Raw genomic sequence first — 24,638 nt, forward strand, 5'->3', positions numbered from 1 at the left:
GGAGCTGGACGGGCTTGGGGAGGAAGCCAGGGCCAGTTCAGGGGGTATGAGCGGGGGTTCCCCACACTCGCCCTACAGGCTCCAGAGGTCGGGTCCACTTGGAGCCATGTAAGCTGCTATGGGGGAGGGCCTGGACAGGGTGGGCTGCAGGCTGCTCTTCTCCCTGACCTTAGCCTGTCCTCAGCCACTGGCCCTGTGAAGAGCCAGCCTCTCCTGCTAGAGTTTCAAACCCACAGAGAGGGCTCCATCTGCACCTGGGTCCTCCATGCCTCAGCTCCTCCCAGACACGCTGCTTTCCTCAGGGCCCTCTGAGGAGCGCCCCCCAGGCCCTCACCCACAGGCAGGAGAAGGGGCTGCCTGGGCTCCCATGGTCTCCAGCTTAGTGGAACAGGCGTTTCTGGGCACATGCCCAGCCATCAGAAACCAGCAGTGAAGCACGGACCCCTGTCCTCCGCCTCTCACCAACAGAGGAGACAGGCACGTGGATGCAGGTGCCACACTGGGGGCTTGGGAGGAGGTGGCATGTCCAGAGTGGGGTCTAGCTTGGGGGTGGCCCGGTAGTGGCGACTGCCTGCCTGCAGTGGTGACAGAGGTGAAGGGTTTCATCAGGCTCCATCGGCGAAGCCTTGACTCAGGCAGGCTTGAAGCCGGTAGAACTGTCCAGTTTTTCGATAGGCAGCCTGCACGGGGCGGCTGTGTGCCCGGGGTCACCGCTGTGTGTAGCCTTGGGAGGTGGGAGCTGAAGGCTGGAGGGGAAGGTCAGGGCCAAACTGAACACAGCATCACATACCCAGGGAAGAAACTTGGACCTGGTCTGTGGTAGGCAGGGAGGGGCCTGTGTTGTAAAAATTCCAGCAGCCTGGTGGAGGATGCTTTGGCGGGCAGAGGTGGAAGAATGGGGGCCGTGACATTGGAGGCAGTGGTCTGTAGCAGTGGGAGGGGCAATGGCAGTGGCAGCAGAGAGAGGGAGATTGGGGTAACCCCAGCTAGTGTTGGGGACTGGCGTGGAGGAGGAAGATGGTGTCTAGGAGACGAGGAGCAGAAAGGACGAGGGACTTTGGGGTTAGGCAGAGTGGACAGAATTCCAGGTTCCTGGCAGAGCGAGCCTTGGTGTGCACAGGATGCTGAGGCAGGCTCGTGGAGACGTGTTGTCTCCAGGACTTACAAAGGGAGGTGGCCACTGGGAAGTGAGTGCAGGGACAACATGCAGGGGGTGACTGGGCTGAAGGAACCCCAATAACTTGTCAGCCTTGGGTTCTCAGGACCAGGAGCATGAATGAGGCCACCGGAGGAGCCAGGGTTGGAAGCAAGGGACTTCTCTCCCTGGGGCCCTCGGCCGTCAGAGGAGAGCAGCTAGGCCAGCCAGCAGGTTGGCCGTCTCAAGCAACTGGATTACCAAAGCTCCAGAGCCCTGGGCTCACCCCTCAGGTTCTGATACTACAGATCTGGGTGGGGCCAGGAACTTTGTTTCGAAGGCTTGCTGTGGTTCTGGTGAGCCAGGTTCGCGCTGCAGGTATAAGTGGACTGAGCCTGGCTGCTGAGTGGAGAACCAGGAGCCAGCCAGAGGCCTTCTGGTGGCACCTGCAGCTGAGCCCAGGCCTGCGAGGGGAGGATGTCCAGTGCAGGGCCGAGCTGCACGTGCTCACTGGGCGCCTACCAGGGGTCCAGGGCTGCAGATTCCAGTGAACAAAGCTCTCCCTGCCCTCCTGAAGCCTGCATTTGAGGGGCAGGTCCAGAGCTCTGCCACCACGTCTGGAAGCCATCCATCTAGCCTCAGGCCGCTCTAAGCTGCAGGCAGCCGAGAGAGGGAGGTCCTGAGCCGGGGACATGGGGAGCCTGGACACTCCCTCTCACGTAGACCCTGAGACGGGCAGAACTGAAAGACCCACTCTGGGCTCCTCAGCTGGCAGGACCTGCCCGTACCTCCTGCTATGCTAGCGGGAGTTGGGGAGGCTGTTTGAATGGCTGGGGCTCTGGGTGGTGAGGAGCCCCTGCCCTCTTCGGAGGGCCTGTGTCTGTAGGGTGTGTTATGGACTACATCACAGATGACGAAACTCCGGCACACAGAGATGAAGTGACTTGTCCGGCTACCAAGAGGCAAGGTCAGGACCTCAGCTGAGATCTGACTGTACAGTGTGTGCCCTGATTCCCTGGGCAGCGACACTAGAACAAGATCAGGTTTGGCACCTATTAGCCAACAGCATCAATAAGAACAAAAGCCTCAGGGTGGAGGTTGCTGGCCCTGCAGGTGCTGACGCAGGCCTGGAATGAAGGCCCTTTGTGAGGTGGCCCTGGGAACTGGCAACAGGTTCCGTCCTGCCAGGAGAGGGACGACAGGAGCTGGGACCTGTGTAGGAGATGGTTCTCGCCATGCTGGGGGCTCTGCACCCCCGGGCTGGGCTCAGCCTCTTCCTCCACCTCATCCTGGCAGTGGCACTGCTTCACTCCCAGCCTCTGAGGTGACTCCTGGGGCACGGAGGGGCAGGGCACTCGGGCTGGACAGCAGAAGTGCTGCCCCTCCCCTCTCTGGAGTGGGGCTGGCTGGCCCTGGTACCCTGGGTGTTGGAGGGTTTGCCAAGTGCCCCCACACTGGGCCATCCCCCCATTCACAAGGAGGTGGCGGTGGCTTTCTGGCCCAGGGCCGAGCACCCCAACCTCTCCCACAGGTCTCAGCAGTCTGTTCCTGAGGCATTTTCCGCACCCCTGGAACTCTCGCAGCCACTCTCCGGCCTGGTGGATGGTAGTATCTCCCTCGTCCCCTTCCCCTGCCCCTCCCTGACAGTGGAGACTCCCCTAAGGGGTGCCCCAAGTCCAGCCTTCAGGGGCTTGTCATCCCAAACCACATCTGTTCAAGGGTGCCAGCTGCCCCTCCCACCCACGCCCTCCTTTCTCTCTCTAGACTATGGCATCCTCCCCAAGCACCCGTGGCCGCGAGGGCCTCGACCCCTCCTGTCCCGGGCCCAGCAGCGCAAGCGGGATGGGCCCGACCTTGCTGAGTATTACTACGACGCACACCTATGACCCAAGGCCCCCATAAAGATACTACACATGACAAAGGCTTGGCTTTCCTGGGCTGGGAGTGAGATGGGGACAGGAGGGGTCCATACAGATACATCCACTGCAGTCCAGACAGGAAATGGCACTTTAATAGTTGGGGCCAGGGTGACAGGACCAAGATGGGGCTGGCCTGTGTCAGTCAGGAAGCCTCCCTCCTGCTGGGACAGGGCCTTGCGGCAGCTCCTCCTCCCCACTGAGGTCCTAGGCCTGCCACAGGCCAGCATGCCGGTGAGGTCAGTGGCAGGAGCCACCCAAAGTCCCGCAAATGACAGAGCTGAGAACGGGGTCTTCACCTCCACGTGTTGCCATTTCCTCACTGGAAAGTCCTTGGGAGGTGGCTGGGCTCAGCCTGAGCTCACGGCTCTTCGGTGGGGGTTGGGGCAGGGGCAGGGTGGGCACTTGCAGGTGGCACAGGCTTCATCAAGGCAGGACACGGGCTTCATCAAGGCAGGAGCCAGAGCGCCCGAGCCCTGGCAGGGGAGGTAAGGCCCAGGATGGGGCAGGGCCGTGTGCTCCTGGAACGGACATCCTTCTCTGCCAGAGGCCTGCCCCCCAAGCCCTGCCCCTCCCAATCCCCAGGCAGCCCATTCTGCCCTCCATAGATGAATCTAATCCCATATATTACAATAAACCACATTTGCCTCTCCCCATTGCCCCACCCTCCCCTACCCTGGGCCAGCAGCCCCCACTTCCTCATCCCCTGGTGGTAGCAGGTGCCCCTCCTCAAGCAGTGCCACATCCTGTCAGCAGCCAGCTGTCCTGGCACTGGCCTGAGGGCCGGGGGACGCAGAGGGCGGGGCTGCGCGGCTACTCCAGGTAGATATCTTCTGTGGGGCAGGTGTACTCCACAAACTGCTTGTAGAACTGCTGGAATGCTCTCCTAGAAGCCAGGGGACACACAGATGGCTCAGACCGCCACTGGCAAGGGAGGAATGGGATCCCGACCCAGGGTTTTCCCACCGGAGCCTTGGGGCCTGAATGTGGCTCTGTTTCCTCTGGCTGGGGCCACTTGGCTCTGTTCTCTACAGAATTGCCATTGCATTTCCCAGTAAGATGTCAGCTGAAGACGTGGCTCAGCAGCTACCAAGCCTGGAAGCCACTCCTCAGGCTCGCCCTGCCCTGCCACCCTCCCTCCAGGCCACTGCACTGGGGTCTGGAGATGGTTCTCCAGAGCTGCGGGGGAACCAAGGGGCAAAGCTGAGCGCCAGGAAGCAGCCCTAGGGCCTGGGATGAGGTGTGCTCCCTCGGGCTGGCTGCTCAGCAGGATGCACACGTACCCCACGGACTCTGCCAGGGCTTTGGTGGAGTCTTCAGACACAAAGACATGGCAGGCAAACCGGTGGTCGGCGGGGTGCTTGGTGATGAACCCAAAGTACCTGCAGGGACAGGTCTGTCTGTGCTGGGACAGGGGCTCGGCCCACACCCAACCACCTGAAGGCTGCAGACCACCTGTGCCTCCTCCACTGCTATCCCACCCCCACTTACTTGTTGTTCTTTGGATGATATCCACAGAAAGAGATGTTTTTTAACTGGAAAAAGTGGCTACATTTATTCCCCTACAGGAGGGAGAAAAGAAGCAAGAGGGCGGTCACCTGGCCTGCAATGAGGGTGAGAGGAGACGGCCTCTTCACTCCAAGTCTTGGGGGAAAGCTGGGGGCCATGGAAGGAAGGGGCTGGGTTGGGAGAAGTCACCTTGGCCTCCTGGGAGTCATCGGCCTTGACGCCTATCTTCACGCCCCGCACGCTGATCTCCAGGACGCAGCTGGAGGGTGGGTTAAAGTGCACGGTGAGCCGGCGGGTGGTGGCAATCTATAGGTGACACACGGAGCCACGTCAGCTGCTGTCTGTTCCTCTGCTGATCCCTCCTGTCCCAGGGCCTGAACCCTGAGGCCTTTACTGCCTCTAGACACCTGTGTTCCTCTGCCCCAGGGAGCATCCAAGGGAGGAGAAGGGAGAGGGCTCAGGTACCTTTTGCATAGCGGCACAGAGGACGTCATTGCCCTTGTGATAGGGAACCTGGACTGAGCCCAGGAACTTCACCCGGAACTGGTCCACCCAGTCACTGTTTTTGGCCAGGGCTGGAAAGCAAGTGTGAATTGAGGAGGGGCAGAAACAGCAGGAGGGAGCTGAGCAGCCAAGCGAAGGAGGGCGGGTGAGGCACAGGGAATGGCAGAGCCCACACAGGCTGCCACAATCCCTGGCTGCCCAACTTGGCCGGGCCTCACTTTGCTCGATCGTGAAAAGGACCTAAAATCACCTCCACTCAGCCCCCCACCTGTCTGGCTAAGATCTGGAGTACACGTTCACCCAGCAGCAAGTCAGGGCAGACAGATGTGGTGGCTGGGGGCACAGGCCAGGCAGGGAACACTACCTGCCATGTGCTCGGGCTCCTTGGTGACCTCGATGGCGTAATAGGCAGGAAAAACGCCCCGGGCACCGGTGCGCATGTTGTAGGCCTCGTACCAGTAGTCTTCAGCCTGGAGCTCCACTAGCAGAGGGTCATCCACTTCCAGCTCAAGTTCGTCTTCGTGTCGAGGCACAAACCTGTCCCCAGCAAGGACAGGTGAGAAATTCGGCACCAGGGCCTGTCAGGCCAGGCCGACTCTGAGGTCTGGGAGCCACAGCAGCATCGTCATTTCAGTAAACATTTGCAAAAGCATCCTGTGTGCCTGTGGCAGTGCTAACCCCAGGGGAGAGCAAGGTCAAGCAAACATGCGTCTGCCATTGAGGAAACACAGGCCAAGGGAGGGTGCGGGCAGGGACCCTCTAAAATGGAGAGGCTGTGGGAAGCGCAGGCTTTTGTCTAGAGAAGGGTCAGGTGGGGTGTGGGCAGGCATCCTCTTGGTCACCCTCCTGGGTGCCCTGCCCCCGACCAGACTAGGTGCACAGTCCTGGGATCCCTCACTGTAGCCATCCTCTTTGTCACCATACTCTGAGTCCCTAGAGAGTGGACACTGTCCTCCCAGGGCTGAGTGGATCAACGAATGCTGATGGCAGGGGTTAGGCTGAGGCCATGTAGGGGTGACAAATGGAGGGTGGTGTGTGGCCCAAACTGCTGCGTGGCCAGGCCCAGCCAGCCCATGGCTCTCACCTGAATATGGCCCGGTGGGTCTGCTCCTGCTCCTCCCCATTGATGATGCAGGAGAACAGCCCGAAGGACTCGGCACCTGCAGATGAGGGGGTGTGGCTGGATGGGAGGTTGAAGCTCTGATCCAGGTTTAGCGGGGCAGGTAGAAGCCTCAGTCCTAACCAGATGGGGCCTGGGGTCGCCTCCCAGAACACTTCGCATTTTGGCTCTGTCCCACTAGGGAACCCCCACCCCCCAACTGCTTCCCCTTGCTGACTCACTGGAGGAGCGGGAGCGGCCACTCATGAAGACGTTCAGGAACTTCTTGGAGAAATGGACGTCGGGTTCGTCAGGCGTGGAATCCTCGGAGAGGCAGGCAGGGGGCTGGGGCCGGGGGGCCTCCTCATATTCCTCTCCGATGGCCGACTCATAGGGCGAGGAGACAGAGGCACAGTTGTCATAGACGGTGGCCGAGTCACTCTCGTCACTGTAGTCTCCGAAGCACGGCCGCAGGCTCACCAGCTCCAGCTGTGCGTGCTCATCCACCACCAGCGTGTACTTGACCGAGTCGTAGGACAGGGCGCTGGTGTCCGAGCTCAGAGAGGCCCGTGGAGGTGGCGGCGGCTCCCCCAGGCTCCCCCGCCACCCTCCGCCTGGGGGCTCAGCCCGCTCTGGGGACGACAGGCAGTCGAAGCCCTCCTCCTCTTCACTGATGGAGGGGTGTGGCCGCCCTGCCGTGGACGGGTAGGCAGCAGGGTCTGGATCGGAGCTGACCGACATCCGGCTCTCAGTGGGCGGCAGAAAGGCGGAGGTGGGCTCTGCAGGGTCTGGGGGCCTCTGCACTGGGGTCAGGTAGATCTCCTCAGTGGCCTCTAGTCGCACATCGGCCTGGTAGTGGATTCGGTCTCGATGCGAGTGGCCCCGACCCCCAGGCGGGGCAGCAGGGGGACCCCCCGGAGGTGCCATCTGGGTGGCTGTGCTGCGGCGGCAAGGGCTGTCGGTGGAGGTGCCCCGGTCTGTGGTGGGGGCGGGGCTGCTCTGGGGGGGCAGCTCATCGCTCAGGCAGATGTGTTCATGTGGCGGCGTCTGCTCCCCTGGAGAGCAGGCAGGTCATGAAGGCAGGGGCTCTCTCCCAACTCCCAGCTGCCTGCACCCGCCACTCTCAGCTTGGTGACACAGAAACCAAGACAAAGCCTCTCTGGGGCCAGTCAACTCACTCACGCTACCACTGATCTCAGCCCCTGGATGGGCTTGTGCAGGGATGTGGGTGGACAGTTTACCTCTACTCAGCCCTTTGGAGACTGCAGGGTTTGCTCTCTGCAGTGGGGACTGAGTCAGGGCAGGCGGAGGTCCAGGTAAGGAAAAGGGCCCTGACTTACCTGTCTTCAGGGGTGAGGATGATCGAGACACCCGATCCTGCCAACTGTGCTTTTTGCCCAGAGAATTATTATTCAGTGTGTCCTGTGCGGGGAACAAAAGGCTCTTGTGATGGAAGTGGTCAACAGTGCCCGGCACAGGGAGGCCCCGGCCCTGCCCCCTCAGGCCATCCCTAGGGCCGTTTGCTGTGTTCACCCCGCCTCCACTGTCAAAGGCCTCACTCCCAACTCTCCTCTGGAGCAGGCAGGAAGGGTGGCAAGTCACAGCCAGGCTTGCTGGCTCCGGATGGCCCTCCGCCTTGCTCAGGGAAGCTGGTCAACCCTCAGGGAGATGCTCTTATCACCCTTAACAAAGGTGGTGATGGTCAATGTGTGTGGTGGCAAGAGGGGTAGGAGGTGGGGGAGAAGAGAAGCAGGAGCTCTCTGGAGACACAGTCAGATACCCAGTCCCAGACACTGAGGGTTACTTGGAAAATGCTCAAATCCAGCCCAAGTCAGAGACAGGTGATTCTCTGCTCTGGAGCTTGGGAAGTTATGGCCTAGAAGGGGTGGGAACCTTCTGGTAGAGCCTGGAAAAAGCACAAGGAAGGGTCTCCCCAGCAGCTGGCCTGGGGGACAGGGATGAATCATCCCAGTGACAAATCCGTAACAGAGTTTTCCTGCACCCCGCACCACAGTGGCACGTGACTGAGGACTGACAGATGCAGTTGTCAGCAGCCCTCCTTCCTGGGTATCCCGGGCTGCCCATTCTACATTCTCAGCCCCGGGACCCCTCCCCACAATGCCCACACAGGGCTCCCTCCACTCCACGGAGGCTCCCTCCCCTGGGAGCTCTCTCCCAAGCCCTCACGTTCCTGAGCCAGGCTGCCAAAAGCCATTCACAGGATCCTGGGAAAGGGACCAAGCCTTTCCCTGCAGCCCCAGCAGCCCCACCTCCCAGGAGCTCCTTCCCTGCACCGCTCCTGATGAGCCTGGAAGACAAAGGGCCACAGCCGGCTCCCCCAACCCTATTCAACTCTCCTTGGCATCCAGCCACCCTCCCAGGGGCCCTAGGCCCCCAACTTAGCCAAGCAGCTCCATCCCCCATTCCTCTCCCCTGCCTTCTGGGAATCCCCAGCTGCCCAGATCTCAAACGGCCTGTGGCCCCTGAGCTCCCCATCCCCACCTCGCCACAATCTCCCATGGCCTCCCCGACGATGACCACTTCGGATGCCCTTTTCTCCAGGCCCTGCTCCTACCCCGCTTTCATCAGGAACCCCATACCCTAAAGGAGAAACCCTGCCACAGCCTGCGGTCCCACGCTCCAAACCCTTCGAACCCCTCAAAGCCTCATTCTCTTAATTCCCTACTCCTCTACAAACCCCAGTCCTTTCCTCCTTCAATCCCGCCTCAAGGCTCCAAGCCCGGCCAGCTGGACTTAGCCCTCTTCCTAAGGATGGTTCTGCCCGCTGCTCGGATCCCACCCCCGGGAGCAAGCCACTGCGGCCTCTATGCAGGCGCTGTCCCCAGACACTGGACCCGTGGGTGTCCCCTTCCGCTGCAGCCCCTCTGCGCTCCCCCTCACATCTCCGCGGCGGCCCAGGGCGCCGCCCCCCGCGTTGGCACCTCACCTGAGACCGCGGCACCTGCGGGAAGAGGTTGAGCGTGGTGGGCCGCTTGGGCCGGTACGTGTCCCCGCTGCCCGGGCCCTGGCCCTGGCCTTGGCTCTGGCCCTGGCCGCGGGACGCCGGCTCCTGGCCGGACTCGGCCTTGGGCGGCCCCGCTCCCGACCGCCGGGCCGCGCGCTCCTCGTCGTCGTCCTCCTCGTCGTCCTCAGCCCCGGGAGTGTCCCCCGCCGCGTCGATCAGGTCCATCTGCAGCATCTCGGCCTGCAATCGGCTCCCCGCGCCGCCGCCGCCCGCAGAGAGCAGCCCGGCGCGCGGGGGCTGCGTGGCGCACGGAGGGGCGTCAGGGGGCGGGGCCGGGGCGGGGCCGAGGCCGCTTGCACCGCCCCCCTCCCGGGCGAGTCCATTCTGCTGCGCGAAGGGGGCACGAGGGGAGCGGAGCAGGGGCCGCTGGAGACTGGGGCGCTCTCGCCCGCCGGCCGCTAGGAAGCGCGAGGCCGCCGCCTCCCGGCTCCAGCCGTGCCTCTGACTGCCTGCACCTCCCCACAGTCCCCACCCCGGACTCCTTGCGCCCTCCCGTTCCCCTGGCAACGGCCGGTGACCTCACTGGGGTTGTAAGCCGAGCCCAGAGTGAAGTCACCGCTGTTGCTATGGGGACTCAGTGGTCGCCAAGGAGTTCGGGGGGGGGGGGGGGGGGGAGGGGGGGGGGGGGGGGGGGAGTATTTGAAGGCGACTTGAGGAAAACGGGAAAAACTGAGGCTCAGCCAGGCAAGGAACGGCGGAGACCTGAAAGGGATGGGAAGGGGACGCCGAGGGGGAGGGGCGAGCGGGGCCCCGAACCAAGGCGGTGGAAGCCCCGTCCTAAGCCAGCCGGCCCAGGCCCCTCCAGCCCGAGATAGGCCCTCCATGAGTCTGCCTTGAAGATGCAGAGCCCCATCCTAGCTCCAGTTCTGCCGCCAACTCCCTGGCACCTTGGACAGATCCCCTGACCCTTCAGGCCCCTCATCAGTTGAGTGGGGACAACACTACTGCCTCCCAACCTCCAAGAGAGCTGAGTACTCACTGGAACGTGTGTGAAGCCCGCTGGAGCTTGTCTGAGGCCCCTCAGGGGCACACCTCTGGCCAGTAGTGCCTGGGGGCCCTGCCTAGCTGGGGGGCAACCCTCTCCAAGGCTCTGCTAGTGCAGCTGGGGGAGAGGGCAGGGTGAGAGTCCAGAACAGGTGCCTGACCTTTGAGAAGTTAAGTCAGGGCCCTGAGACCATTCCCCAAATCTAGAGGCCTCTGCCTCTTCCTGGCCTGGCCGGAGAGTGGAAGGTTGGGGTACTGGGGACCAGGGGGTTATCCACACCCCTTGGTTTCCTCTTGCCTGGCAGAGCTTACTGAGTCTCTGGGGGTAGCAGGAGGTCAACACAGAGACAGGCACCCCCTCCCCAAGGCATAATGCATGCTCCTATGGTAACCACTCTCCTGACACCATATCTGGCTACCTGCCCTCTGGGGGGCTCAGAGGAGCTCTGGGCTCTAAAACCAACCCCTGTGCTCTGTCCTCCATTTCCTGGCTAGCCAGCCCCTTCTTCCTGTTCTGAAAAGACATAGTTGGGATCCCCATCTGACCGCAGCTCCCCAGGTGCTGGGGACCTCCTGGCAGCATTCAGATCTTTAGGGACAGGAGAAAGTCATCTTCCCTAGGACAAAGCCAAGGGCCCAAACCAGCAGCAATGCTGGGCAAACTCCTCAGTGGGGGCCTTTAGGACTAGGGGCCAGAGACGGTCTGGGAGGCCATGCAGTGCCATCTGTCTGGTGTATAGCAGCCAGCAGCCACAGGAGTTATTCCAGGAGTGCCTTGGCTGTTTCTTCCTGCCCCAAAGCACTGCAGATTCTACCAGACTCCACCCTGTCTGCCTCAGGCCCTTTCCAGGGCTGCTCCCAAAAGGATTTAGGGTAGCCCTGAGTCTCCCTTAAGTCTGGTCCTAATTGTTAATGCCCTAGGTCTCAAGACTTCCTACCTCTCTCATCTTGTGGGCAGCTGAAGGAGCTACTTCCTGCCTTAGTCCCCGACAGCAGTAATAATAATAATAATAATAATAATAATAAATAAAATTCTGATTGTACACCCAAGACATGCCAAGCAGTATACCTATGTTTCTTGCACATCATTTCATTTCATGAGGGTGCCAGCACAGACCTGAAACCCCTTTATCGATATGGGGATGCCCTTACCCCTGTCCCTAGTCTTCCTGCCACCCCACTCAGGAGCTCCTGGGAGCTCACCCTTACCCGTAAGGACAGGGTGTCTTTGCACTGCAAGCTGATGCCACACTCATCAGTGATCTCCGAGAGGTCTTCATCCTCAAACTCCTCCAGGCTGATGTCGTGGGTGAGCCTGGTGGGGACAGGAAGCCAAAGTTACAACTCAGGGGCACTGCTATGCCCGCTCACATCTCCCTGTTACCTCTTTCAGGGGGCAGCCTCTTGAAGGCCGAACACAGCCCCCAGAGGACAGGATTTGGGGTCCATCTGTGTCAATGCAGGGGGTAGTCAGCAGGCAGGGAAAGAGCATGGGGCTCGGGCCAAAAGGCAATCCTCCTAGGGTGGCAGCGGAAGAGGAGGCTCTGGGTTACTCCAGCTCCTCCCTGGGAGTTGTCATTCTGTTGCCAACCAGCAGGCAGTGCTTAGAAGGCCTAACTGGTCAGAGCCTCCTCCCAGGGTCAAGGCAGGTGCCAAGGCCAGTTCACCATGGAGAATCCATGGAGTTGAGAAGAGCAGCAAGCCTGGAGTAGGAGAGCTCCCAGTGCAATCTCTGCAGTAGCAAGACCCGAGGCGCTGGCAGCAGCCTCAAAGGAGGGCCCTACGCCCCAGCTCAGGAAGACTCATGCCCCTTGAGCCCAGGGAACAAGCGAAGGAAAATCTGGTGTGGGTAGTTTCAGCCTATTCCAGAAAGGACTATAGCCTCATGCTGTGCACTTGGTGGTCTCATCTCTTCAACCACAAAATCTTCTCCTTTTCCATCGTAAGGACCCTGAACAGGAGGCTGCACACATGGGGTCAGGAAAAGCCCCAGGTGGAATCAGAGGTGTTATAAGCTCAGGAGATAGCTCAGAGCACCAGGGCACTAGAACACTAACCAGCTCCACCAGAACCCCCCTCTCCCTAGGCCAGCCCTGAGTCCCCACCTCAGAATGCAGAGCTGGGCCAGCCACTGCAAGGCAGCCTGTCTCTTGCTCACCTCTAGTCCTGGGCACTCTGCCTGGCTTGCTGGAGGGTAGAACATTTGGGAAGTTGGGAAGAATGTATGAGGCTTTTCCCAGATAAGTCCAAGAAATTGAGGCACAGAGCAAGGGAAACCCACGAGTCCAAGGTCACCCAGGAGAGATGGTGGCTTAGCCCCCAGGGGAACCTAGGAGGCCCAGACTCCCTGCCGCTCGCCTCAATCAGACCAAATAGAGACCCTGAGCTCGATGGAGCTCACCCCAGCTTGGTCTCCACCCCCGCCAGCCCCGGTAGCCCCTACCAGCGCTCCCATTGATCCTCCAACCAGCTGTCATTGTCTGGGCTCGAATCCATCTTCAGCACCAGCTGCATGGAGAGCCCTGCCCGGCAGGGGGGCTGCGGGGCCCCAGGGCTGCCCTCTCATGCCCGGAAGGGTGCGGGGGCCAGGGCTCAGGGCAGGGCTGGGGGCCTCTGGCCTCCACCGCCTGGGCCTCTCTTTCTGCGTCCTGCCCGCTGCAGAAGCCTGGGGAGCTCATTAAAAATAGATAGGCCAGGAGAGGAGGCTGCAGCTGCCGACCCGGGTCCCAGCCCCAGCTCTTCCCAACGCAGCCCTCAGCTGCAGGCAGCTTCCTCCCGGCTGGCCGTTGCGCTGCTGTCACTGTGGCCGCCTCCCTCACGGGATCAGGTTACTTCAATCAATGCCACTGGCTCCACCTGCCCTTCCAATGCCCCTGTCGGGGACTGAGGTGGCCCCCCTCCCTGGCCCAGGCTTGTAAGTAGATGGCAGAAATCTAGGATGTTTCCCCCCAAAAGCCAGCCCTTGATTGGCTTTAAAGGGCCAGTGCCCCAGTCAGGGTGCCAGGTGGGAGATGAGGGGGCGCTTCCCAAACACCTCAAGAATGAACACTCCGTTCGCACTGCCATAGGCTCAGCCCTCCGACCTCATCTGGGAGGCTTCTGTGGGCCCAGGATGCATCCAGACTGGATTTGATCTGGGCTGCCTCCTCCTGCAGCCAGGGCTCAAAGCCTTCAGGACCCAGGAAGGCAGGGCCTATGGATGCAGGAGGTGCCAGAGCCATAGCTAAGGGCGGGCCAGTGTTTGGGCCCTTAGAGCAGAGCTGGAAGGGCTGCTGGGTGGTAACGAGCTTCCTGTCCCTTTGGAGTGACATAAACAGAACCTGGAGGCCCCTGGAGGGCACTGCACAGAGGGGTGGGGGATGGGGGCTGGATGGACAAGGTGCCCTGTAGGGTCACTTCTGACTTGCAGCCCAAGGGTGGTGGTTCCCCGGGCCATGGGGAGGGTGTGGCCGGCCAGCTGGGGTGGAACTGGGGAGGAGGGCCTGGCCCAGAAGCCAGAGCAGCCCTCTTGCATCCGTCCAGGACAGGGTGGCATCTCTAGCTCAGGGACAGTAACCCAGTGGCCGACACCAAGTAAGTGTTCAATTCACACTGGCTGCCCAGATGGTCACCGAGAAGGCCAGTGGTGCAAAGGGGAGGCCCTGGGACTCAGATGGCATGGGAGAGCTGCAGGACTGCTGACCCAGAGGTGCCCTCAAATGCCCCTGCTCTGTCAGTGACCTCTGCACTTTTTTTTTTTTTTTTTTTGAGACAGAGTTTCACTCTGTCACCCAGGCTGGAGAGCAATGGCATGATCTTGGCTCACCACAACCTCCGCCACCTGGGTTCAAGTGATTCTCCTGCCTCAGCCTCCTGAGTAGCTGATATTACAGGTGTGCACCACCACGCTCAGCTAATTTTTATATTTTTAGTAGAGACGGGGTTTCACCATGTTGGCCAGGCTGGTCTTGAACTCCTGACCTCAGGTGATCTGCCTGCCTCAGCTTCCTAAAGTGCTGGGATTGCAGGCAGGAGCCAAGGCGCCCGGCCCCCCTGCACATATCTGTGTCTCCTCACACGTGGTTCCTCTTCCTCATTGCCAAGCCCTAGTCCAGCCTCTGCCCTCCCAGATGTCCCCACTGGCCTGTCTGCCTCAGTCTCCCCATGCCTGCACCATCCCACTTCACCTGCCACTATCAGACAATCAGACAAAACTGCCAGAAATGCCATCATCCCTCCCGCCCCACTTGGAACCCTCAAGGCTCTCCGCTAGCAGCAGGCTCCTGTGCCTGCAGACAAGGCCTCCGGCTCCATGCGTAGTCCGCGTGGGCCCTGTGTCAAAACCAGTGCTCAGATGGAGCACATGGCAGACTCTCAAAGCATGCTTGCTGGAAGAGTGCTCAGTTAAGCCCATTCCTCCAGGAAGCCCTCCCAGCCCTTGCATGCGGCTGATGTCACCATCTGCCTGGATGTATAGTAGTGTGTGCAGCAGACAGGGCCAGCCCTCCCTCAGAAACACCCACTTCCCCAACCCTGGTTGCTCCAAAGGTGGATGGGGCCTGTACACAGCACCCTGACTGATGACCCTATACTGTACCCAGCAGGTGATCAAGACCCCTTCCTCCCCTTGCTCCTGGAGGGCAGAGCTGGCGAGTTCATCCTGCACACACTGGGTGCTCAGCATGAGCCTGCTAGATGTCTGTCAAAGGACAGCCTCCGCCTCCACCTGCTCCTCTCGAACTGCAGGCTGGAGCAGGGCCTGCGGGGTCTGGCTTAGACCTGGGTTAGAGGCTTCTCAGTTCACTTCCACACCTTCGACATCACCTGATATTCCCACTTCCTTGGACAATAGGTCTGGGTGAGGCAAGGACAGCAGCATCTTCTGGTACAGCTGAGGGCAGTGGGCTTTAACTGGGCAATGCTGGAAAGAATACTGGGCTGGGAGTCAGAGAACCCATGGCTGATCCCTGGCCCTACTGGGGTGGGTTAAGGGGGATGATTTGTCTAACTTTTTGGGTGCCTCTCATAAGTAAGGCAGGATGGAAGAATGATCACCGTATCAGGCTTGGAAGCGGGAGGCCTGAAATAAATCCTGACTCTTTCACGTTGAAGCTGCCCTATCCTGGCCTCAACATTTATGCCATGCATCTCTCTTAATCCTCATTGCAACAACCTTGGGAGAGGGTTCGTTCCATTTTTCCCATTTTACAGATGAGGAACACTAAGGCTTAGACATAAGGTGCCTTATGCCTCAGTTTCCCACATACAGGATGAAGCCACCAATCCCTGCCCACCCACCTCAGAGGGCTGGTGAGGGTTAGCAGAATGGAGTTTGTGTGAGTAGGAGGTCACTACCCAGGATCCAGGGGGACTGATTGGTCAAAGAGTCCCCTCTGCAAGTCACCCCCCATTCAAGACTCTGCCCTTTCCTCTTTTCCAGGCACCAGATATTCTGGCCTCCCAGCCAAAACCCTGGGGGGTTCCTTTATGGAGAGAAGGCTAAACAGATGCTTGGTCCCTGAAGGCTCATGGAAGGTCAATGTGGGGAAGGAAGGAGGGAAAGGAGGAGGGAGGAAAGGATGGAGGGGAGAAGGAAGGGGAAAAGAGGGCTATTTCCTCCTGTCTTGCCTGATCCACCCTGCTCATGGCAGCCTTAGCACCAGCAGGCCTCCAAACTGAATCCTACAGCCCTCCACAGGCCAGCCTCCCTCACCTCTGGGTCTGGAAGTTTCAGCAGCCTCCTGTGGAAGCAGCCCCTGCCCACCCTTCAGACCTGCTTGTCTATCCTGGGTGCTGTGATCCTTCAGACGTCATCCATATTAACGTTTGGTGGCTCTGAGCCATGAGTTTGGTCTCTGGAGACCGCCCCGACCTTTCTACGTGAGGCCCCTGTTCCTGCATTCACCTGATTCCTCCTACCCTGCTGCCTCAGTCCTTGCTTTTGGCCCTGCCAGCTCCTCACAGTTCTGGCCATGCCAGCCCCTGCTCCCACCCCACCCTGAGCTTGTGCTTTCCTAAATGGCCCTGAACAAACATGCCTTTTGTGTTCTGATGTTGGTTTCCGGCGTTTTTCCCCTGCCTTGCTGGGTCGCATTTCTACCGACCGCAGTCCTGCCCTTTCTGATGGACTATTTCAGCTCAGTAGTAGGCTGAGTTAGAAGTGTATGTAAAGTAAGGGTTAAGTGGTAAAATGCTGAGGCTTTAGCTGAGCAAGGCCGAATCTGAGCCAGGCATTGGCTGTTTGGATGCCATTCTTTGGCCTTTGCATTCCTGGCTGCGCTGTGGTGAGGTAAGGATGCCAACTGATTGACCTTGGGTCCTGGCCACAATGCCCCACAGGCCTCTCTTGTGACAGAGGGCCCGTGTGGTCCAGGGGTCCAGCCTGCCTCTCTGCAGCCCTCTAAGTGCTGAGAACGAAGCTGGCTCCCAATGAGTTATCAAGACACCTGTTGACTGGCTGCTCAACCCTATGTGGGTTCCCCATTTCCCTCTGGTTCCTCTACCAGCCACTCTCCACCAGGCAATGACAGCAAAGCTGACCCTGAAATACAAATCTGGTCTGGTCCCTCTTCCCCAGCTCAGAGCCCTTTAATAGCTTCTTCAGGTCCTTAGGGGAAGGGCCCCAAATTCTCATCTGTGGCCTGAAGGCTCTGTAAAGCCTCCTTTCCCTCCAACCAGCATCATTTCCCCTCAATCCTCCCACCTCCCGCCTTTATCTCTTCCCCCAGTAACGCAGCTCCCAAAGCAGTAGCATGGTCTCCTCTGCAAGCCTTCTCTGACCTCTGGGACCAAGCCAAACCGCCCTGCTATGGGCTCTCGGAGTCCCTCCTGGCTGTGGTTCCGAATCACTGTAATTTTACCTTTGGGTTATGCGGCCCGTGGTGGCCTCCCCTTGGAGTCAGTTAATCCATATGGGTGGGATCATATCTGTTTCGATCAACATGTGTGGTGCCTAATAGGTACTTAACAAATGCTGAATGAATTAACCACAGGTGTCCCGGGGCTCTCTGGATTTTTGCCTTGGAAATCTCTGTCAGTCCACTTTTCAAATCAACTTCCTGTGTTCCCACCTACACCGGAGTCTGGACTAGGACGTCAGGTCGTCCGGGAAGATGGCACTGGCTGAAATGGTGGGGTGGGGATGAGCCAGGTCCAGCATCCCTCTCAGGCCCTGTCTCTACCTGCACCACCCGGCTCTGGGTGAACATGGGGTTGGGCTGGGTTTGTTCTTTGGGTCGGAACTCCCTTCCTGACCACCTCCATACGGGGACGGGGGTCATCTCCAACGAAAACTGAATCCAACCAAAGAAATGAGCCCCGAGGGACAGCCCCACTTGGGGTATAACGTGTTTGATCTGTTTAAACATCTTCGTGACGATATGTTGCAAGAACTCTGGGATCCAGTGATTCGACTTTTGGGAAACGGCTTTGAGGAAACAATCCCACATTGTTTGGAGAAGAACTGGGACACACAGGATGTTCCTTCCTCATCATAGCAAACAACTGAAAACACCTGCGTCGCCAGCACCGGGGGCTGGTTCCACCGTCACCATCAGTGGACGGAATGTGATGCAGTCTTTTGGAATGAACATTATAAAGTCTGCGTATTAAGGTGCAAAACAGCAACAAATAAAATGAGCAAAAAGACAGAATATATGATCCAGTGGTCTCCCTAGGATGAATCGCACACAGGAAGAAACACTCACATGGACACTGAGTTGTGAGATGGGGTAGAATCTGGGACGCTGTTTTCTCCTTTGCTCTCCTTCACAGACTTTCATCCTGGGCCATGCCAGCCTAGCGTGGGCTCCCTGTCTGCTGCTGGGCTGCCTGCCCTCCCCAGAGCTGTGAGTTTCCTGAGGGCGGGGCCATCATACTCACCTGGGCACTGACTCCCTACCTTCGCTCCTATCTATGCACAAAGCCCAAGACCCTGCATACCCTAGGTGCTAAATCAGTGCCTATTAAAGAGGCACTGCAAGCACCATGACAGCAGGAGCCACAAGCTCTCCGCTGGCATCTTCAGTGGTGGAACAAGGCAAGGCACTCAGAGATGTGCCTGCTATTTTGGAATGAATACAAGAGTGGGGCCAGGGAACAAAGATGGCATCGTAGAATGGTTAAGAACTACGTGTGGATGGTGGCTGTGACCCAATTTGTGGGAACCATGGGGGCCCCGGGTTAGAAGTGGGTTGTGGCTCATTTCCAGCAATCCAGAGATGAACTTTGAAGCTCTGCCATCAGCGACCTGGGGTTGAAATTCTGCCCTGGCCACTGCCAGGCTGTGTGAGGCAAGTCAACATTCTCTGCCCCCACATCCAAGGTCCATCAGGGGCCAGGCCAGGGCAGTCCTGGGCATGAGGCAGCTCCGGCAGCACCTCCTCACCTCCAGCAAAACATGTTTGGCTGAATAGGCCACTGGTTGGCCATCTTCCTGCCCTCTGCTCAGTCTCCCTGGAAAGTGATGTCCTCTGTGAGGTTTCAGTGGCCATCCCTCCACACTCAGACTCCCAGGGTCTTTGGCCCCAGCCCTATCCTCTCCCCTGAGCTCCAGACCCAAAACCAACTGACTGTATGAATCCTCCAATTGGGTCCTCCAATGATCCCCAGTCTCAAATTCAGCAGGTCCCCACATGATTTTCGCACGCTGCCCACCACCCCTCTGGTCTCCCACTGGACACCCCACCCACCAAGGAGCCCCAGCCTCATCCTAGACTACTGCCTCTCCACTCCCTATTCCTCACCAAGTGGGCTAATCTGCCCCCTAACTCTTCCTCACACCCTGAACCTGTCCCTCCTTTTTACCAGCAGGATGGCTAGGCCCCCGGCCACACTCTACCCAGCAGCCAGGTGATCCTCCTAGAGCAAGCTTGTCTAACCCCTGGCCCATGGATGCACGAGCCCCGGGATGGCTCTGAATGCGGCCCAACACAAATTCGTAAACTTTCTTGATACATTATGAGATGTTTTTGTGATTTTTTGTTTTTGTTTCTTAGCTCATCAGATATCGTTAGTGTTAGTGTATTTTACATGTGGCCCAAGACAATTCTTCTTCTTCCAATGTGGCCCAGGGAAGCCAAAAGATTGGACGCCCCTGTCCTAGAGGATCTGTCCGACCCTGTCATTCCCTGCCTAACCCCCTGCCGGCTCCTCTGTCAGTGAAGAGGTCAGCGTCCTCACATGGCCTACAAGTTCCTGCACATCCTGCTCTCCACCCTCCCGCCAGACTGCGCACCAGGCACCCTGCCCACGGCTCTGGTCTCAGCCCTTCACTCCAGTGACACCCTTGGGTGATATTTATGCGTCTACCAGGCCTAAGCTGAAATGTCCCTGCCTCTGGGGGCCTGTCCTGACCCGCTGAGCCTGGGTCCCTTGACCTGAGCCATCATCACACCCACCAGCCCATCTGTAAAGCCGTCTGTCCATTTGTCTGTCGTCCTTCTACACCACCACCAGCATGATGGCCAGGCCCACGTCTGGGCCTTTGCAGTGTTTCCCTGGTGACCTAGGCAAAGTGCAAACGTTTGTTGAGTGAATGAAGGAAGAAGCCTCTCGGTGGCCTCATCTCTCATCCCTGAGGCAGGGTGGTGGGGCAGACGGAAACCATCCAGGCAGCCATGGCTCAGCTCTGTCCCAGCTTCACCACTAATTTGCTGTGTGCTCTTGGGGGAGCACTCGCTCTGTCTTGTTTCTTCATAAGGGGAGGGAGCTGGTTGGATGACCTGGTCTCTAAGGTCTCTCTCTGATCCAAGATTCCCCTTCTACACACCACAGACAGGCCGCTCGCTCCATTCCTGCCCATGAAACCCCCTTTGTCTCTACTGTTCCTCCCATGTGAACTGTCCCTCTGTCCCTCCTCTTTGTCCCACCTACCCAGTGCCAGTGTCTCCACTGTGTAAATTTCTAAATTCTCTTTTCTAGAGTTTTCTTTATAATGAACATGTATCACTTCAATTTTGAATTTTCTTTTATTATTTTGTAAGACACAGAAGTAACCTATGCTCATGATAAAATAAGAAGTCAAATACAGGTGAACAGCCCTAATCCAAAAGCCTGAAATCTGAAATGCTCTAAAATCCTAAATGCTCGCGACCAACACAACAGCACAGGCGGTAAATTCACACCTGACTCCACGTGACAGGTGCAATCCAAACTTTGTTTCATGCACAAAATTATTTAAACTATTATATAAAATTACCTTTAGGCTATAAGTGTAAGATATATAAGAAAAAACCAATTTCATGTTTAGACTTGGGTTCCCACCCCCAAGTTCATTCATTATGCATATGCAAATATTCCAAAATCCAAAAGAAATTAGAAATCTGAAACGTTTCTGGGTCCAAAGCATGTCAGATAAGGCATACTCAACCTGTAAAAGTATGACACTGGGCGCGGTGGCTCACACCTGTAATCCCAGCACTTTGGGAGGCTGAGGCAGGTGGATAACCTGAGGTCAGGAGTTTGAGACCAGCCTGGCCAACATGGTGAAACTCCATCTCTACTAAAAATACAAAAATTAGCTGAGTGTGGTGGCGGGCACCTGTAATCCCAGCTACTTGGGAGGCTAAGGCAGGAGAATCGCTTGAACCCGGAATACAGAGGTTGCAGTGAGCCAAGATCATGCCACTGCACTCCAGCCTGGGCGACAGAGCGAGACTCCATCCCCCCCCAAAAAAAAAAAAAAAAAAAAGGATGTAAAATACGAAGCGAAAATCCCTCGCCCCATACCACACCCAAAGGTGACCAACCACTATAACCAGCTGGCGCATTTCTATAATCAGAACAAAAATCAACACGTATTTATTTCAGCCAACACCAACAAACGAATGCTCCCACTCTTTCAGGTCAGGCCCACATGCTCACCCCTCCACACACGCTCCTCCAGTACTCCAGGGCTCTTTCTTTTTGAGGTGGCTCTGACATCAGACTGCCTGCCACTTACAAGCTCTGCCACTTACCTAACCTCCCTCTGCCTCAGTTTCTTCATGCAAGTGTGGATAATAACAACGCTCTGTTGATACAGTTATTGCGAGGAGTAAATACTCTTGCACATAGGAAGCTCTTAGAATGGTGCCTGGGTGAACTGAGTGCCTTCCAAATGTCAGCGCTTACCACTGTTACTGAGTAACTATCCTGTGCTGAGCAACAGGGATACCAAAGTTTGGGTACAGAACCCCTGTGTCTTCTGGGAGCTGACAGTGGCACCGGGGGTCAAGGCACCTGCGTGCGTGTGCATACACACAGCCCTGCCTACAGGTGGCTCTCCTCAGCCCTTAAAACACTCAACACATGTTATCTCATCTGATTCTTAGGATCATCCTGAGCAGGGGCCAGTGCTGGCATCTCAGAGGCTCAGAGGGCTTAAATGCCCAGTGTCAGGGCACACAGCTAAGAAGGGCCAGCCAGGATCCAAACCCAGGCCAGCTGGATCCATGACTCCACCAAAGAGCCACAAGAAAGCACTACCCACCCACCCAGGGTTAAGTGGAGCCCAGCCAAGCACAGTGAGAGGCGGGCCAGGAGAAAGGGCAGCGGGGGCTTCGGGAGCAGTGGGGCAGGCCAGCAGGGCCTGAGACACTGACGTTTATTATTCCCACGCGCTGGCCTTGTCTCCGCAGCCAGGCCACCATGTCCCAGAGGGCTGGCCCACGCCTCAACCTCGTGGCCTACTGCCACCCTCGTCCCATGTGCCGCAGAGCTGGCCACACATTCACTGGCTGGTGTCTGCTTCCTCAGCTCCTCTCACTAAAGCATCCATGACACCTGGGGAAGCAGGTTGAGGAGGAAAAGCTGCCCGCTGGGCCAGAGGCAGGGCCGGGAGGTAGAGAGGATTGAACACGCACAGACCTGGGTCCCGGTGTGGCCTTAGCCTCTGACTATTTTGGAGTCCCCAGAGGAGCCACCCTGCCTTTGTTAATCTCAATCACCTCGTCTATAAAATGGGCAGACCGTTACCCTCTCTTGGGGCAGTTATGAGGGTTAAGGGAGGGGCCTTGGGAAGATGCTCTGGACAGCAGCGAGCCGTAGTGTTGTCTGCGAGTGTGGGGGCTGACACACTTGTTGAACACTGACCTGATGTGCTTTTTCTCCTTTCCAGGCAAGAATCAATATTAATGAGCCCACTTAACAGATGGCACCCAGAGAGGACAAAAACCTGCCTGGGTAATGCAGTTAGAAAGTAGTGGAGCTAGGATTTGAACCCAGGTCCCTCTAAGCCCCATGTGCTTCCACGGTAGAGGCCTCCAGGTGAGGAGGCAGTATTTGCATGGAGGCCTCATGTGCCATGCCAGGTGGAGTCTCAGACCTCAGCCTGTGAGTCTAAGGCATTATCAGAGAGCTGCAGCCCTGGAGCCTTCAGGCCCGGCCTCCTCCATCTGGCTCCCTCTGATCCTCCCAGCTCAGCTCACGGCCTCGGGGAAGGTTTCTGGGTTTGATGATGCCATTAGAGATCCCCAGGGGTCTCTGCCCACCTGAGGACCTGGGAGCCAGTGACCCCTTGCTCCCAGGAGGGGCTGGCGCCAATAGCCCAGCTGGAGCCTGGCTGGGTGGTGCCCCAGGAGAGGCGAAGGCACCAGTTCTTGAGATGGGGAAACAATGAGGTATGTCTAAGCCTCCCTCTCTAGGCCGGGAGCAGTGACTTCGGCCTCTTCCTCCCCACCAACTAGGGGTCAGAATTATGGGGGAGGTACATCTGTTCCTCCTCCACACAACACTCACCCTTCACTTCTCTGAAATGCAACGGGCCTAACACCAGATTGGGGGGTAGGGGTGGTGGAATGGGAGCTCAGGTCAGGGTTCTGGGTATTTAACCCAGCAGGGATCTCCCTCCACACCCTCGCTGGCCCTGGCTACTCCCAAGCCGACTTCCCTTCCCACAGCCAGGCCTAGGATTCCCCAGGTTGAGGCTGAGCCTTCAGCGCCTGCCCTGAGAGACACACCTGCCCAGGTCGGTGCTGCCCAATCCAGAGGGGCCTGGCGGCCAGGCCTGGCAGGTAGGCCCATCTGGGCAGGCAGGGCTCGGGGAGGGGCCCAAGACATCCTCCTCCCAGCACCAACAACGTCGTTGCCCCAGGAAACTGCGACCCCCGCCCCTGCAGGCTGTTCCCAGCTCTATTCAGAAACCTTCGAACTGGGCACAGGCTAAGATGCAGCTTGCCTGCCCGCTCCGGGATCGCCCCGACCCCAGACCCTGCCGCAGCCCGGAGGTCGGGGAGAAGGCGGCCTCCGAGCCCCCTCCTCCAATTCCAGCGCAGACCTCCCAGCCTAGGACAAGGAATGGCGGAGGGAATAGCCTCATGAACATGCAGCGGCTACCAGTCCGGACTTGAGGCTGGCGGGGCTTCTTGGGGGGCGGGGTGGGGCTCTGTCCCGGGAAGAGACCCCATTCCCACTCTGCCCTCTCGTTCCCGGGTTCCCGAGGTTCTGGGGTGGGGGGCGGGCAGGGCAGCCCAGGCGAATCAGTCCCGGCTGAAGGGCGAGGCGCGCGGCGGCTAGGGACTCTCACCTGAAATTGGGAGGTGACGCGATGTGCAGCCCCAGGAACGGGGAGGCGGCGGGCGGGGACGCGGCCCCCCCGCCCAGGCCGCCGCTTTCTCGCTCCGCCATTCTCGGGCACAGCCCTGGCCATCCGGGCGGAGCGCGGCGCGGAGGAGGCGGCGGCTGCGAAGGAGGCGGAGGCGCGGCGAGGGGGCAGCCTCCGCCGCAGGGCTCGGGCTAGGCGGGCGCGGCGGGCGCACCTGTGTCTGGCAGGGCGCGGCACCGCACCGCGCACGGCTCGCGGGACTGGCGAGAGCGCCCCGCGCGCGCCCCCGGGCCCCGGCCGGGGTCTCGCGCGCCCCGCCCCGGCCCCGCCCCCACCCTCCAGCCCCGCCCCCGGAGATGGCGCTCTCCGCGGTGCTGAAGCCACGGCCCCCGCGGCCCTGGGCTTGGCTCAGCCCCGCCCTAAATCCGACACCGACTCTCCTCCACCCCGTGGCCGGTGTGGGCCTTATCCCTCCGGGTGGGCTTAGTGCCTGGGTATCAGATGACTAATGGCAGGACACTGGACCCCAAGATCCAGGTTGGCTCCCCGCAGCAGAGACCAAGAAGGCAGGCGGAAAAGGAGGGTCGTGCAGGAAGGCAGAGAAAGGAGAGGATGTCAGTGGGCTCTTATAGCGTACAGGTTTGGAGTCAGGTGGTGTGAATTCACTGGCTCCACAAGTGACTGGACAGTGGGGCCTTGCATTAGTGACTTCAGAGCACTAAGGTTTGGTCTTCTCATCTGCGAAATGGAACAATAACGGTCCCTCTCATGGTTGTTGTGAGAATGTAACGTAACACAAATGTGTTGCCACTGAGACCCGGCAACACTCCACCTCCTGCGCTGGGATCCAGGCCTCACCCCGGTCCTGTCCCTTTACCTTGAGGGGACCCTCCCAAAGACTCTCCCTAGAGGCTGTCCTCTCTAAAGATTGACCCAAACCTCTCTTCAGCCCCAAGCAGCTACTC

The 24,638-nt window shown here is 58.8% G+C and overlaps 2 protein-coding genes across 3 annotated transcripts; one reads left to right on the top strand and one right to left on the bottom strand.

Annotated features, from left to right (window-relative positions):
- The first annotated feature begins 60 nt into the window (after window positions 1–60).
- On the top strand, window positions 61–3,052 carry C12H11orf94 (chromosome 12 C11orf94 homolog). The gene is made up of 3 exons (XM_003909983.5): window positions 61–2,459; window positions 2,667–2,740; window positions 2,900–3,052. Exons 1-3 carry the CDS (start codon window positions 2,359–2,361, stop codon window positions 3,019–3,021), a joined length of 297 nt encoding a protein of 98 aa, XP_003910032.1. The 5' UTR covers window positions 61–2,358; the 3' UTR covers window positions 3,022–3,052.
- A 76-nt stretch (window positions 3,053–3,128) lies between these two features.
- MAPK8IP1 (mitogen-activated protein kinase 8 interacting protein 1) lies at window positions 3,129–23,951 on the bottom strand. 2 transcript variants are annotated; one of them, XM_003909979.4, is made up of 12 exons: window positions 23,656–23,951; window positions 11,382–11,487; window positions 9,111–9,425; window positions 7,504–7,585; window positions 6,406–7,218; window positions 6,149–6,224; window positions 5,429–5,601; window positions 5,026–5,135; window positions 4,750–4,866; window positions 4,543–4,613; window positions 4,335–4,433; window positions 3,129–3,937 (listed from the first exon to the last, which is right to left on the bottom strand). In XM_003909979.4, the coding sequence occupies exons 1-12, from the start codon at window positions 23,754–23,756 to the stop codon at window positions 3,865–3,867; spliced, it is 2,136 nt and encodes a 711-aa protein (XP_003910028.1). In that variant the 5' UTR covers window positions 23,757–23,951; the 3' UTR covers window positions 3,129–3,864. The 2 variants fall into 2 exon arrangements, with proteins under 2 accessions (XP_003910028.1, XP_017803925.1); XM_017948436.1 differs by lacking the exon at window positions 23,656–23,951 and adding an exon at window positions 12,616–13,081.
- Window positions 23,952–24,638: the final 687 nt, after the last annotated feature.

The sequence above is a fragment of the Papio anubis genome, chromosome 12, assembly GCF_008728515.1.
Source record: "Papio anubis isolate 15944 chromosome 12, Panubis1.0, whole genome shotgun sequence".
NCBI lineage: Eukaryota > Metazoa > Chordata > Mammalia > Primates > Cercopithecidae > Papio > Papio anubis.